General features: G+C 43.6%; 1 protein-coding gene across 4 annotated transcripts in view; it reads right to left on the bottom strand.

Moving 5' to 3' along the window:
* Positions 1 to 16,099, bottom strand: part of LOC149453202 (uncharacterized) — a 29,748-nt gene that overhangs the window by 13,088 nt on the left and 561 nt on the right. The window contains exons 2-8 of one of the 4 annotated variants that reach the window (XM_089688224.1): positions 14,087 to 14,206; positions 12,787 to 12,957; positions 12,577 to 12,700; positions 12,159 to 12,460; positions 11,860 to 12,069; positions 11,626 to 11,758; positions 4,326 to 6,742 (exon numbers count right to left, since the gene is read on the bottom strand). In XM_089688224.1, coding sequence (XP_089544350.1) covers positions 5,403 to 6,742; positions 11,626 to 11,758; positions 11,860 to 12,069; positions 12,159 to 12,460; positions 12,577 to 12,700; positions 12,787 to 12,957; positions 14,087 to 14,182 — 2,376 coding nt within the window. In that variant the 5' untranslated portion in view covers positions 14,183 to 14,206 and the 3' untranslated portion in view covers positions 4,326 to 5,402. Of the gene's footprint in view, positions 1 to 4,325; positions 6,743 to 11,625; positions 11,759 to 11,859; positions 12,070 to 12,158; positions 12,461 to 12,576; positions 12,701 to 12,786; positions 12,958 to 13,223; positions 13,419 to 13,504; positions 14,043 to 14,086; positions 14,207 to 16,099 lie in introns of those variants that run through there. The other 3 variants (XM_089688223.1, XM_089688225.1, XM_089688222.1) reach the window with 3 other exon arrangements.

The following is a 16,099-nucleotide window of genomic DNA, read 5'->3' as shown; positions in this document are numbered from 1 at the left end:
GGCCTTGGCAATCTCTCAAGGCCAGCGGTGCATGGAAAGCAGACGCCACAATCCTCTCACCCAGAAGCCTCCTGGGGAGGGACCGGACCTTACAAGGCAGGATGGATCCACCACACCATGACACCACCACCACCAGCCTGAACCGTTGATACAAGGCAGGATGGATCCGTGCTTTCATGTTGTTTACACCAAATTCTGACCCTACCATCTGAATGTTGCAGCTGAAATCCAGACTCATCAGACCAGGCAACGTTCTTCCAATCTTCTATTGTCCAATTTTTGGGAGCCTGTGCGAATTTTAGCCTCCGTTTCCTGTTCTTTGTTGACAGGAGTGGGACCCGGTGTGGTCTTCTGCTGCTGTAGCCCATCTACTTCAAGGTTGGATGTGTTGTGTGTTCAGAGGTGGTACTCTGCATACCTTGGTTGTAACGAGGGGTTATTTGAGTTACTGTTGCCTTTCTATCATCTCCAACCAGTCTGCCCATTCTTCACTGACCTCTGACATCAACAAGGCATTTTCCTCCACACAACTGCCGCTCACTGGATATTTTCTCTTTTTTGGATCATTTTCTATAAAATCTGATGCTGGTTGTGCGGGAAAATCCCAGTAGATCAGCCGTTTTGGAAATACTCAGACCAGCCCATCTGGCAGCAACTACCATGCCATGTTCAGAAATCACTTAAATCCCCTTACTTTCCCATTCTTGGTGGTCGGTTTGAACTTCAGCAAGTCGTCTTCACCACATCTAGATGCCTAAATGAATTGAGTTGCTGCCATGTGATTGGCTGATTAGCCATTTGTGTTACCAAGCACTTGGACAGGTGGAACTAATCAAGTGGCCAGTGAGTGTATGTGTAAGCTGCAGTGACCACATCAAGGCGCCCTAGTGTACTGCGGTCCTAACTCCATGGAGTCCACTCCTCCATAAAGGTTGTTCTTCCATGTGCTCCTTGCTGCAAAGGCTACTCTGGGACTAACTTAGGAGGACCTGTCCGCTGGTGACAGCTCGTTATACCCAGTCACTATTGACCCAGTTGAGGGAACATCGTATTGATGTCAGATTGACATGAAAGGGGGCACTTAGACCCCCTTAACACGTTGGCCATTTCTTGAATCGTACCCCTGACCTTTAATGGAATAAAGTTGTATCTGGACCTCTTAGCAGTGGTGTGGTTCTTTAATTTCAACTCCTCTTACATGCTAGACTCATACACCTTACCAACCGATCAGCGCCTCTCTGCCAATCCCTCCACTGGCATCCACTAACCCAACGTATAAAATTCAAAATACTAACCACAACGTACAAAGCCACCCACAACACTTCCCCTAGCTACATCACCAACCTCATCCACAGATATCCAAATTGCCAGCTCCGCTCCTCCCAAGACTCTAGCTCCCTCTTCACCTTCTCCCACACTCACCTCCAGGACTTCTCAAGAGCCTCTCCCATCCTTTGGAACTCCCTACCCCAGTATGTCCAGTCAGCCCCCACCCAGTCTGCCTGGCGATCTTTGAAAAGTCACTTATTCAGGGAAGCCTACCCCACCTCCACCTAAGAACTGTACTCGAGCCACCTCCATCAGATCATCCCCCCAGCTATCACCTTTTGTATCACCTCCCCCTTCCTTTAGATCAGGGGTCTCCAAACTTTTCAAACAAAGGGCCAGTATACAGTCCTTCAGACTTTAGGAGGGCTGGATTAGGGCCAGTGAGAATAGAATATGTCTTGGCCCCAGCGTCAGTGAGAAAAACAAGGCCTCAGGGTTGATGGTCAGTAAGAGGAGTAGTGCCCCATCATTGGTTCCAGTGGGAAGAATAGTACACCATCATTGGTTCTAGTGGAAAGAATAGTACACCATCGTTGGTTCTAGTGGGAAGAATAGTACACCATCATTGGTTCTAGTGGGAAGAATAGTACACCATTGTTGGTTCTAGTGGGAAGAATAGTGACCCATCATTGGTTCTAGTGGGAAGAATAGTTTCTAGTTGGGAAGACTAGTACACTATCACTGGTTCTAGTGGGAAGAATAATATCATCATTGGTTCTAGTGGGAAGAATAGTACACCATCATTGTTCTAGTGTGAATAATAGTACACCATCATTGTTCTAGTGGGAGAATAGTACACCATCATTGGTTCTAGTGGGAAGAATAGTACACCATCATTGTTCTAGTGGGAAGAATAGTACACCATCATTGTTCTAGTGGGAAGAATAGTACACCATCATTGTTCTAGTGGGAGAATAGTACACCATCATTGGTTCTAGTGGGAAGAATAGTACACCATCATTGTTCTAGTGGGAGAATAGTACACCATCATTGGTTCTAGTGGGAAGAATAGTACACCATCGTTGGTTCTAGTGGGAAGAATAGTACACCATCGTTGGTTCTAGTGGGAAGAATAGTACACCATCGTTGGTTCTAGTGGGAAGAATAGTACACCATCGTTGGTTCTAGTGGGAAGAATAGTGCCCCATCATTGGTTCTAGTGGGAAGAATAGTTTCTAGTTTGAAAGAATAGTACACCATCATTGGTTCTAGTGGGAAGAATAATATCATCATTGGTTCTAGTGGGAAGAATATTACACCATCATTGTTCTAGTGGGAAGAATAGTACACCATCATTGTTCTAGTGGGAAGAATAGTACACCATCGTTGGTTCTAGTGGGAAGAATAGTACACCATCGTTGGTTCTAGTGGGAAGAATAGTACACCATCGTTGGTTCTAGTGGGAAGAACAGTACACCATCATTGGTTCTAGTGGGAAGAATAGTACACCATCATTGGTTCTAGTGGGAAGAATAGTACACCATCATTGTTCTAGTGGGAGAATAGTACACCATCATTGGTTCTAGTGGGAAGAATAGTACACCATCATTGGTTCTAGTGGGAAGAATAATATCATCATTGGTTCTAGTGGGAAGAATAGTACACCATCATTGTTCTAGTGGGAAGAATAATATCATCATTGGTTCTAGTGGGAAGAATAGTACACCATCGTTGGTTCTAGTGTGAAGAATAGTACACCATCATGGTTCTAGTGGGAAGAATAGTACACCATCGTTGGTTCTAGTGGGAAGAATAGTACACAATCGTTGGTTCTAGTGGGAAGAATAGTACACCATCATTGGTTCTAGTGTGAAGAATAGTACACCATCATGGTTCTAGTGGGAAGAATAGTACACCATCGTTGGTTCTAGTGGGAAGAATAGTACACAATCGTTGGTTCTAGTGGGAAGAATAGTACACAATCGTTGGTTCTAGTGGGAAGAATAGTACACCATCGTTGGTTCTAGTGGGAAGAATAGTACACCATCCTTGGTTCTAGTGGGAAGAAAATTACACCATCATTGTTCTAGTGTGAAGAATAGTACACCATCATTGTTCTAGTGGGAATAGTACACCATCATTGTTCTAGTGGGAAGAATAGTAAACCATCGTTTGTTCTAGTGGGAAGAATAGTACACCATCATTGTTCTAGTGTGAAGAATAGTACACCATCATTGTTCTAGTGGGAAGAATAGTACACCATCATTGGTTCTAGTGGGAAGAATAGTACACCATTGTTGGTTCTAGTGGGAAGAATAATGACCCATCATTGGTTCTAGTGGGAAGAATAGTTTCTAGTTGGGAAGAATAGTACACTATCACTGGTTCTAGTGGGAAGAATAATATCATCATTGGTTCTAGTGGGAAGAATAGTACACCATCATTGTTCTAGTGTGAATAATAGTACACCATCATTGTTATAGTGGGAGAATAGTACACCATCATTGGTTCTAGTGTGAAGAATAGTACACCATCATTGTTCTAGTGGGAGAACAGTACACCATCGTTGGTTCTAGTGGGAAGAATAGTACACCATCGTTGGTTCTAGTGGGAAGAATAGTACGCCATCGTTGGTTCTAGTGGGAAGAATAGTACGCCATCGTTGGTTCTAGTGGGAAGAATAGTACGCCATTGTTGGTTCTAGTGGGAAGAATAGTACGCCATCGTTGGTTCTAGTGGGAAGAATAGTACGCCATCGTTGCTTCTAGTGGGAAGAATAGTACACCATCATTGGTTCTAGTGGGAAGAATAGTACACCATCGTTGGTTCTAGTGGGAAGAATAGTACACCATCGTTGGTTCTAGTGGGAAGAATAGTACACCATCGTTGGTTCTAGTGGGAAGAATAGTACACCATCATTGGTTCTAGTGGGAAGAATAGTACACCATCATATAAATCATCATATAAATCCTTTATAATAATAATGAAGAACACATTCCAATCATCACTCATCTAAGAATTATAGTCGTTGGTAAGAAAAGAAAAAAACCCAGGACTCCGTGTACTTTACGGTTTATTTCACAAATCAGAATAGACAATTACCACACATCAAAATGGAGCTTGGATGTAAATCAAGTCATGGTGTTTTCATAGGATGGGAGGTATTCAGCTCCACGACTTCTTCAATATTCAGTTCAGGATGGAGCTGGAAGTCCTCAAGGTAAAGATATCTAGGCCTTTAGGTGATTTCGGTCTAAAAATTGTGTACCCGGGCCGGTTTTCACTAACCTTGAGAGCTTTGGGTGGGATGGATTCCCAAACCCTTGGACTGGGTTCCCAAACCCTTGGACTGGGTTCCCAAACCCTTGGACTGGGTTCCCAAACCTTTGGACTGGGTTCCCAAACCCTTGGACTGGGCTCCCAAACCTTTGGACTGGGTTCCCAAACCCTTGGACTGGGTTCCCAAACCCTTGGACTGGGTTCCCAAACCTTTGGACTGGGTTCCCAAACCTTTGGACTGGGTTCCCAAACCCTTGGACTGGGTTCCCAAACCCTTGGACTGAGTTCCCAAACCTTTGGACTTGGTTCCCAAACCTTTGGACTGGGTTCCCAAACACTTGGACTGGGTTTCCAAACCCTTGGACTGGGTTTCCAAACCCTTGGACTGGGTTATGTTCTTTCCCATAGGTTCCAAAAATGGCTAGTCCATGCCATAGGTCGGAGTGTAGGCATGGGAGATCAGAGAGAGAGACGTTGGTTTGGAAAGCTAAGGCCTGCTGAACATGTTCCAGTGGGAAAGGATCTTGCGTATGGACTGCTGTCCTCCTAAAATGGAAACCTTACTAAAAACGAGGGACTTTCTTTTACAACCTTGACCAAAGAAAGCTTGATCGAAAAAAGGTTTGCTTTACTTGCCTGTGGCTATGCTTTTCACTATCCTAGAACAAACACAAAAAAATGGCTACTTCAAGTCTAAACCCCACATTGGTTAACTAAAGTAAAAAATGTATCAACTTTACTCATATTTCTACATTAGTTGGACTGATGGAAAACCAACTACTCCACTAAAACAATGGAAGAGCAATGGCCTACAGGAACCTAACCTAGGTATCGCCATATTGGCCCACCACGTATTAGCTCTCCTGTGCCGCGTTTGAGTGTGGGATCAAGTTGGCGCTGGTCGAATACGGACACTCATCTGTGTGACTTCTCTGGTGTTTAAGAAAGTTTCCTTTTTGTTTGAAACATTTCCCGCACACTGAGCATGAGAAGGGACGATCGCCTATGTGGCTTCTCTGGTGCCTGAGGAAATTTCCTTTTTGTTTAAAACGTTTTCCACACTCTGAGCACGAGAAAGGATGCTCGCCTGTGTGACTCCTCTGGTGTATGAGAAGGCTTCCTTTCATAGTGAAACACTTTCCGCACTCTGAACACGAGAAAGGACGCTCACCCGTGTGAATTCTCTGGTGCTGAAGGAGGTCTCCTTTTGTTATGCAAGATTTCCCGCACTCTGAGCAGGCAAAAGGACGCTCACCTGTATGGATTCTCTGGTGTATAAGAAGGCTTCCAGTTGTAGTGAAGCACTTTCCACACTCAGTACATGAAAAAGGACGCTCACCCGTGTGACTTCTCTGGTGTCGAAGAAGGTCAGCTTTCGATGTGAAACATTTCCCGCACTCTGAACATGAGAAAGGGCGCACACCTGTGTGAGTTCTCTGGTGTTTAAGAAGGCTTTCTTTATCAGGGAAACTTTTCTCACACTCTGGGCATGCAAAGGGGCGTTCACCCGTGTGACGTCTCTGGTGTCTGATAAGGTTTCCACTCGCAGTGAAACATTTCCCACACACTGAGCATGAATAAGGACGCTCACCTGTATGACTTCTGTGGTGCTTAAGAAGGTCTGCTTTTGTAGCAAAACACTTCCCGCACTCTGAACATGAAAAAGGACGTACGCCCGTGTGAATTCTCTGGTGGGCAAGGAGATTTCCCTTTTGACTAAAACTTTTCCCACACTCCGAACAAGAAAAAGGACGTTCACCCGTGTGAATTCTCCAGTGCATAAGAAGGTTTCCTTTCTCTGTGAAACATTTCCCGCACTCTGAACATGAGAAAAGAAACTCACTCTTGTGACTTCTCTGGTGTATAAGAAGGTCTCTGTTTTCAGTGAAAGATTTCCCACACAATGAACAGGATAATGAATGCTCTCCTATTGTGTGAACTCCTTCATGCCTTAAAGAAGATTCCTTGGAATTAGATAGAGCCGTTGATACATCTAACATCTCAGAGTATGGAGAGATTTCTGGAGTAACAATATGTGATGCAGCGGAAGATGCTTCAGGATTAGACGGATCAATCGATCTTTCCACATGGCAAAGTCTGTGATGTCTACTGTGAGTAATTACTTCGGCATTACAATCTGGAGATAGAATGAAATGTCCCTCAGAGGTGTTCCTGTTCTGAGTGTAATGTCCATCTGTAGGAAAGAAATTCACAGTATTAAAAAAATGTTAGAGATATATTTCATATATATGAAGGGTCCAAAGGATATATCAGAGATCAGAAACTTCACAGAGCTCTGGCGTGGAATTGGGAGCAACTAGGAAAAACCTAGGAAAGATATTGAAGAACTGAGAAGAACCTTCCATATGGTGTCCAGTATCTCCTCCTCATTTGTTGGGAACATGACGTTCTATTGAGAAATGGAGATGGACCTTCCATATGGTGTCCAGTATCTCCTCCTCATTTGTTGGGAACATGACGTTCTATTGAGGAATGGAGATGGACCTTTCATATGGTGTACAGTATCTCCTCCTCATTTGTTGGGAACATGACGTTATATTGAGGAATGGAGATGGACCTTCCATATGGTGTCCAGTATCTCCTCCTCATTTGTTGGGAACATGACGTTATATTGAGGAATGGAGATGGACCTTCCATATGGTGTCCAGTATCTCCTCCTCATTTGTTGGGAACATGACGTTATATTGAGGAATGGAGATGGACCTTCCATATGGTGTCCAGTATCTCCTCATTTGTTGGGAACATGAAGTTATATTGAGGAATGGAGATGGACCTTTCATATGGTGTCCAGTATCTTCTCATTTGTTGGGAACATGACGTTATATTGAAGAATGGAGATGGACCTTTCATATGGTGTCCAGTATCTCCTCATTTGTTGGGAACATGAAGTTATATTGAGGAATGGAGATGGACCTTTCATATGGTGTACAGTATCTCCTCCTCATTTGTTGGGAACATGACATTATATTGAGGAATGGAGATGGACCTTCCATATGGTGTCCAGTATCTCCTCCTCATTTGTTGGGAACATGATGTTATATTGAGGAATGGAGATGGACCTTCCATATGGTGTCCAGTATCTCCTCCTCATTTGTTGGGAAAATGACGTTATATTGAGGAATGGAGATGGACCTTTCATATGGTGTCCAGTATCTCCTCATTTGTTGGGAACATGACATTATATTGAGGAATGGAGATGGACCTTTCATATGGTGTCCAGTATCTCCTCATTTGTTGGCAACATGACATTATATTGAGGAACAGAGATGGACCTTTCATATGGTGTACAGTATCTCCTCCTCATTTGTTGGGAACATGACGTTATATTGAGGAACGGAGATGGATCTTTCATATGGTGTACAGTATCTCCTCCTCATTTGTTGGGAACATGACGTTATATTGAGGAACGGAGATGGACCTTCCATATGGTGTCCAGTATCTCCTCCTCATTTGTTGGGAACATGACGTTATATTGAGGAACGGAGATGGACCTTTCATATGATGTCCAGTATCTCCTCATTTGTTGGGAATATGACGTTATATTGAGGAACGGAGATGGACCTTTCATATGGCGTCCAGTATCTCCTCCTCATTTATTGGGAACATGACGTTATATTGAGGAATGGAGATGGACCTTTTATATGGTGTCCAGTATCTCCTCCTCATTTGTTGGGAACATGACGTTCTATTGAGGAATGGAGATGGACCTTCCATATGGTGTCCAGTATCTCCTCCTCATTTGTTGGGAAAATTATGTTATATTGAGGAATGGAGATGGACCTTTCATATGGTGTCCAGTATCTCCTCATTTGTTGGGAACATGACATTATATTGAGGAATGGAGATGGACCTTTCATATGGTGTCCAGTATCTCCTCATTTGTTGGCAACATGATGTTATATTGAGGAATGGAGGTGGACCTTTCATATGGTGTCCACTATCTCCTCCTCATTTGTTGGGAACATGACGTTATATTGAGGAATGGAGATGGACCTTTCATATGGTGTCCAGTATCTCCTCATTTGTTTGGAACATGACATTATATTGAGGAATAGAGATGGACCTTTCATATGGTGTACAGTATCTCCTCCTCATTTGTTGGGAACATGACGTTCTATTGAGGAACGGAGATGGATCTTTCATATGGTGTCCAGTATGTCCTCCTCATTTGTTGGGAACATGACGTTATATTGAGGAACGGAGATGGATCTTTCATATGGTGTACAGTATCTCCTCCTCATTTGTTGGGAACATGACGTTATATTGAGGAACGGAGATGGACCTTCCATATGGTGTCCAGTATCTCCTCCTCATTTGTTGGGAACATGACGTTATATTGAGGAACGGAGATGGACCTTTCATATGGTGTCCAGTATCTCCTCATTTGTTGGCAACATGACGTTATATTGAGGAATGGAAATGGACCTTTCATATGGTGTACAGTATCTCCTCCTCATTTGTTGGGAACATGACGTTATATTGAGGAATGGGGATGGACCTTTCATATGGAATCCAGTATCTCCTCCTCATTTGTTTGAAACATGACATTATATTGAGGAATGGAGATGGACCTTTCATATGGTGTCCAGTATCTCCTCATTTGTTGGGAACATGACGTTATATTGAGGAACGGAGATGGACCTTCCATATGGTGTCCAGTATCTCCTCCTCATTTGTTGGGAACATGAAGTTATATTGAGGAATGGAGATGGACCTTTCATATGGTGTACAGTATCTCCTCCTCATTTGTTGGGAACATGACATTATATTGAGGAATGGAGATGGACCTTCCATATGGTGTCCAGTATCTCTTTCTCATTTGTTGGGAAAATGGCGTTCTATTGAGGAATGGAGATGGACCTTCCATATGGTGTCCAGTATCTCCTCCTCATTTGTTGGGAACATGACGTTATATTGAGGAATGGAGATGGACCTTCCATATGGTGTCCAGTATCTCCTCCTCATTTGTTGGGAACATGACGTTATATTGAGGAATGGAGATGGACCTTCCATATGGTGTCCAGTATCTCCTCATTTGTTGGGAAAATGACGTTATATTGAGGAATGGAGATGGACCTTTCATATGGTGTCCAGTATCTCCTCATTTGTTGGGAACATGACGTTCTATTGAGGAATGGAGATGGACCTTTCATATGGTGTCCAGTATGTCCTCCTTATTTGTTGGCAACATGACGTTATATTGAGGAACGGAGATGGATCTTTCATATGGTGTACAGTATCTCCTCCTCATTTGTTGGGAACATGACGTTATATTGAGGAACGGAGATGGACCTTCCATATGGTGTCCAGTATCTCCTCCTCATTTGTTGGGAACATGACGTTATATTGAGGAACGGAGATGGACCTTTCATATGATGTCCAGTATCTCCTCATTTGTTGGGAACATGACGTTATATTGAGGAATGGAGATGGACCTTTCATATGGTGTCCAGTATCTCCTCCTCATTTGTTGGGAACATGACGTTCTATTGAGGAATGGAGATGGACCTTCCATATGGTGTCCAGTATCTCCTCCTCATTTGTTGGGAAAATGACGTTATATTGAGGAATGGAGATGGACCTTTCATATGGTGTCCAGTATCTCCTCATTTGTTGGGAACATGACATTATATTGAGGAATGGAGATGGACCTTTCATATGGTGTCCAGTATCTCCTCATTTGTTGGCAACATGATGTTATATTGAGGAATGGAGGTGGACCTTTCATATGGTGTCCACTATCTCCTCCTCATTTGTTGGGAACATGACGTTATATTGAGGAATGGAGATGGACCTTTCATATGGTGTCCAGTACCTCCTCATTTGTTGGGAAAATGATGTTATATTGAGGAATGGAGATGGACCTTTCATGTGGTGTACAGTATCGCCTCCTCATTTGTTGGGAACATGATGTTATATTGAGGAATGGGGATGAACCTTTCATATGGAATCCAGTATCTCCTCCTCATTTGTTTGGAACATCACATTATATTGAGGAATGGAGATGGACCTTCCATATGGTGTCCAGTATGTCCTCCTCATTTGTTGGGAACATGACGTTATATTGAGGAATGAGGATGGACCTTTCATATGGTGTCCAGTATCTCCTCCTCATTTGTTGGGAACATGACGTTATATTGAGAAATGGATATGGACCTTTCATATGGTGTCCAGTATCTCCTCCTCATTTGTTGTGAACATGACATTATATTGAGGAACGAAGATGGACCTTTCATATGGTGTCCAGTATCTCCTCCTCATTTGTTGGGAACATGACGTTATATTGAGGAACGGAGATGGACCTTCCATATGGTGTCCAGTATCTCCTCCTCATTTGTTGGGAACATGACGTTATATAGAGGAACGGAGATGGACCTTTCATATGGTGTACAGTATCTCCTCCTCATTTGTTGGGAACATGACTTTCTATTGAGCAACGGAGATGGACCTTTCATATGGTGTCCAGTATCTCCTCCTCATTTGTTGGGAACATGACGTTCTATGGAGGAATGGAGATGGACCTTTCATATGGTGTCCAGTATCTCCTCCTCATTTGTTGGGAACATGACGTTATATAGAGGAACGGAGATGGACCTTTCATATGGTGTCCAGTATCTCCTCCTCATTTGTTGGGAACATGACGTTATATTGAGGAACGGAGATGGACCTTTCATATGGTATACAGTATCTCCTCCTCATTTGTTGGGAACATTATGTTATACTGACATGGTTATAATATTCTCTACAAGTGTGGATCCTGGTAGCACTCTGAGGCTATGTGAAACCTTGTTTTGATACATTCATGTCTGTGTTGGTGTTGATAAATAATTTTGCTACCTATTTATAAAGATTTATATGCATATCGCAAACTGTAATGTGCTGTTCAGAATTATGTCATCTGCACCACCAATTATATCATATTCGGCACCAAATGTAATTGGTTTAACCTTTCCATTGTCTGTATCTTTGTGTTTTTGTTTTTCCAAAAATCTGATAAAAAAACCAATGCAATAACACAAATGTGATCTGTTTCAGAATTTAGCCTTCATCACTTACCTTTGTCTATAAGTAGAGAAGGTTCCTCCTGTTTAATTGTCATCTCCCCCTCCTCCATAGACTGCTGATCTCCACTCACCAATATCTCTTCTTCTTCCTCTTTAACCTCAACTTTGATGTCTTTAAGTTCCTCCTATACCCCAAAGATGACAAAATAGAGATGAAGTTAAGTAAAAAGATGTTCTCTCATAATTTGAAATTTTTTTTGAGTTCTAGTTTCTCAGTCCCACCTACCTGATGATGGTGAGGGATGGCGTGATCTTCCTTCTGGAAATCCCGGGAATACAGAGGATGGGGACATCTCTCTGGTGGGTTCCTATTATTGGGTGGCTCCATCACAGCATCTTTATCTCTTTCTGTAAAAACCTCCATCGCACCATCCTCATCACACTCCTCTTTTATCTCTTCTTTACCAAGAATATTTACATTCTGCAGGCCACCAGTCTGAAAAGAATAATAAAAGAACACTAATACTTACAAACCAGTTGACACACCCAAATGTAACAACTGTTTACCAAATGTTAATCACCTACCTGATGCTGGTGAGAGATGGTGTGACCTTTCTGTGTGGAATCCTGGGAATACAGAGGATGGGGACATCTCTCTGGTGGGTTCCCATTACTGGATCCATCAACCTGATGATGGTGAGGGATGGTGTGACCTTCCTGTGTGGAATTCCGGGAATACAGAGGAAGGGGACATCTCTCTGGTGGGTTCCCATGACTGGATCCACCTACCTGATGATGGTGAGGGATGGTGTGACCTTCCTGTGTGGAATCCCGGGAATACAGAGGATGGGGACATCTCTCTGGTGGGTTCCCATGACTGGATCCATCTGTAGGAAACACACACACTGACTGAATCCATTGTTTCTATGTGTTTATCAGATGATGGGGGATCTAGGTGGACCCTCCGTACTGATCTCTCCTTTACAATAAAGTCTCCTCTTACCCGGTGATGTGAGGGGCGGCTGATTGTCCATCATGATGTCCTTGTAGAGGTCCTTGTGTCCTTCTAAATACTCCCACTCCTCCATGGAGAAATAGACAGTGACACCCTGACACCTTATAGGAACCTGACACACACAATGATACAGTCACCATCCAGACACATCCCTTGTCTGTTACTGGAGAATGTCCCAGAATTCCCAGCACCGCTCACCTCTCCTGTCAGCAGCTCAAGGATCTTGTTGGTGACTTCTAGAATCTTCTTGGCACTGGTTCCCTCTGTTGTCAGGCAGTGAGGTGGAGACCCTGTGATGGGTGATGTTCCATAAGCATAGCTTCTGGGTGTTAAGGGTTCTCCAGGTATTTTCTTCACTACTTTATATTCCTGTGTAAAGTAGAAAGTAACGGTTATCTCTACAGAATGCTCCTCAACCTTCCTGTCAGGTCTGTGTTTTAATTACAGGGCTAGGAATGACGTCATGAGACCTCCCAGAATCCCCCTCACCTCTCCGGTCAGGTCTGTGTTTTATTAATAGAGATAAGGGTGATGTCATGTGACCTCCCAGAATCCTCCTCACCTCTCCAGTCAGGTCTGCGTTTTATTAATAGAGATCAGAGTGATGTCATGTGACCTCCCAGAATCCCCCTCACCTCTCCGGTCAGCATGTAGATGATCTCAAGGGTGAGATTTAATATCCTCTCAGTCATGTGACTTTGGCCCCTGTCCATCCTTACTGGTGTGGTCATGTGATAAGAGTGATGTCATGTGACCTCCCAAAATCCTCCTCACCTCTCCAGTCAGGTCTGTGGTTTATTAAGAGATGAGAGTGATGTCATGTGACCTCCCAGAATCCTCCTCACCTCTCCGGTCAGGTCTGTTTTATTAATAGAGATGAGAGTGACGTCATGTGACCTCCCAGAATCCCTCTCACCTCTCCGGTCAGCAGGTAGATGATCTCCAGGGTGAGGTTTAGTATCCTCTCAGTCATGTGACTTTGGCCCCTGTCCATCCTTACTGGTGTGGTCATGTGATGTGATAAGAGTGATGTCATGTGACCTCCCAGAATCCTCCTCACCTCTCCGGTCAGCTCTGTGTTTTATTAACAGAGATGAGAGTGATGTCATGTGACCTCCCAGAATCCTCCTCACCTCTCCGGTCTGGTCTGTGTTTTATTAATAGAGAGAAGAGTGATGTCATGTGACCTCCCAGAATCCTCCTCACCTCTCCGGTCTGGTCTGTGTTTTATTAATAGAGATAGGAGTGATGTCATGTGACCTCCCAGAATCCTCCTCACCTCTCCGGTCTGGTCTGTGTTTTATTAATAGAGATAGGAGTGATGTCATGTGACCTCCCAGAATCCTCCTCACCTCTCCAGTCAGGTCTGTGTTTTATTAATAGAGATAGGAGTGATGTCATGTGACCTCTCAGAATCCTCCTCACCTCTCCAGTCAGGTCTGTGTTTTATTAATAGAGATCAGAGTGATGTCATGTGACCTCCCAGAATCCTCCTCACCTCTCCGGTCAGCAGGTAGATGATCTCAAGGGTGAGGTTTAATATCCTCTCAGTCATGTGACTTTGGCCCCTGTCCATCCTTACTGGTGTGGTCATGTGATCTATAAAGAAAGCTCCTCTCTGTAGACGGATAATAAACTGAGAATTATCTGGACTGTAGAGGATGAATGATGTCTGCACAGAGTTCCTACTTAGTTCTGACATCTCAGATGGCTTCTCACACTATACTACAACAAGAGATACCATATGAAGGAGAACCAAAGGCAAAACTTGTGTTTTTTCTCCAAATTTGGATACAGTAAGGGAAAGTTATAACCCGTCAAGTTTTTGGTCATCTATGTCCCATTGGGGAGATTTCCCTTCAGTTCCTGTCCCATAGTGAATACAAGAAATGAGAGGAAATCCCTCCAAAGTAAGGGAATCCATGTCACCAGAACTAGTGTCCCGATCGGAAGACTTCTTCTCAATCACTGTTCTGGTGGCAACCTAAAATTTGGGATTTCCTTTTACTTTCACTTTCAATTACGGTAAAGAGGACAAATTGTGGGGGTGAATCTCTCTAATGGGGGGCACAGACAGCAATAAAAACTGATAAGGGTTATAATCCATCTCCACTGTCTAAAACTAAAAAAAAAAAATGTTGCCTTTAGTTATACTTTAATGAGCGATCCCGGACTAAATGTTTTATTGTAGGTTTGGATGGAGAGAAGAAGAGGTCGATCCTTTGTTAAGGTTTCCTTTAGTCAATGTTGCTATTAGAACATGTTAAAGGGAAAAGTATAAGCAAGCGTTCGTTCCCCTTTTAGAGAAATCCCTCCTCTAATGATGTAATGTGGGTGGAGTTAGTGCCCATAAAAATGCCAGATGTGGGTGGGGTCCCTTGAGTCCTGGATATGGGAACAGCTGCAAAGATGCAATCCTGCACTGAGCTGATCTAAAGGGCTCTGCGCGGGGCTAAATTCCCAGGCGGCGAGGTAGTGCCGATCATAGGAGGAATAGCTGTAGTCACCCAGTGTCCCTTGAGCTTCTTCTGCAGGTTCTGTAGCAGGGTGTGCAAGGCCTCATATGTGAGTAATGGAGGAAAACCTGGGGATTGGGACTGTCAGCTGGGAGCGAGTCCGGCTGGGCAAAGCTATAGAAGGGACACTAGGAAGAGACTAACAGTGGCAACCTGTTCTCCCTGACTCTCAGATGTGGGTCCTGTGACTTGGTGATGGGAGCTGAATGCTGGGGTCTCTAGCTTGGGATGTCATGATCCGGCCTATGGTCAGCAGATGTGTGTCCAATATGGTGGCTACAAAAGCAGGTGAATGGGTACTCTATCCAAGAAGGAGCAGGGCAGGGACTGTACAATTTGGTGGCAACGTCTGCCCAATCACAAGTCCATTATCATTCCTTCTGCTGTCTTGATTAAAACTTGTACTGTAGTTCAGTATAAAACATGGCGTACATTATTTCATGGGGTTGAGAGCCGACAACCTCAAGACAGCTTTATGGAGGAAGGATAAATGATTCTATATTTAGGACGTATCCGGTCTATAAACCAGAGGCTCTGGATGGACGGTTGGATAAATGGCTCTATATTTAGGACGTATCCGGTCTATAAACCAGAGGCTCTGGATGGACAGTTGGATAAATGGTTCTAGATTTAGAATGTATCCGGTCTATAAACCAGAGGTTCTGGATGGACGGTTGGATAAATGGTTCTATATGTAGGACGTATCCGGTCTATAAACCAGAGGCTCTGGATGGACGGTTGGATAAATGACTCTATATTTAGGACGTATCCGGTCTATAAACCAGAGACTCTGGATGGACGGTTGGATAAATGCTTCTATATTTAGGACGTATCCGGTCTATAAACCAGAGGCTCTGGATGGACGGTTGGATAAATGGTTCTATATTTAGGACGTATCCGGTCTATAAACCAGAGGCTCTGGATGGACGGTTGGATAAATGGTTCTATATTTAGGACGTATCCGGTCTATAAACCAAAGGCTCTGGATGGACGTT

Source organism: Staurois parvus, unplaced genomic scaffold, assembly GCF_062004578.1.
Source record: "Staurois parvus isolate SC_StPar_1 unplaced genomic scaffold, SC_StPar_1.0 ptg000449l, whole genome shotgun sequence".
NCBI classification, from domain to species: domain Eukaryota; kingdom Metazoa; phylum Chordata; class Amphibia; order Anura; family Ranidae; genus Staurois; species Staurois parvus.
The sequence above is the reverse complement of the archived record's forward strand: the minus strand, read 5'-3'. Positions and strand labels throughout refer to the sequence as shown.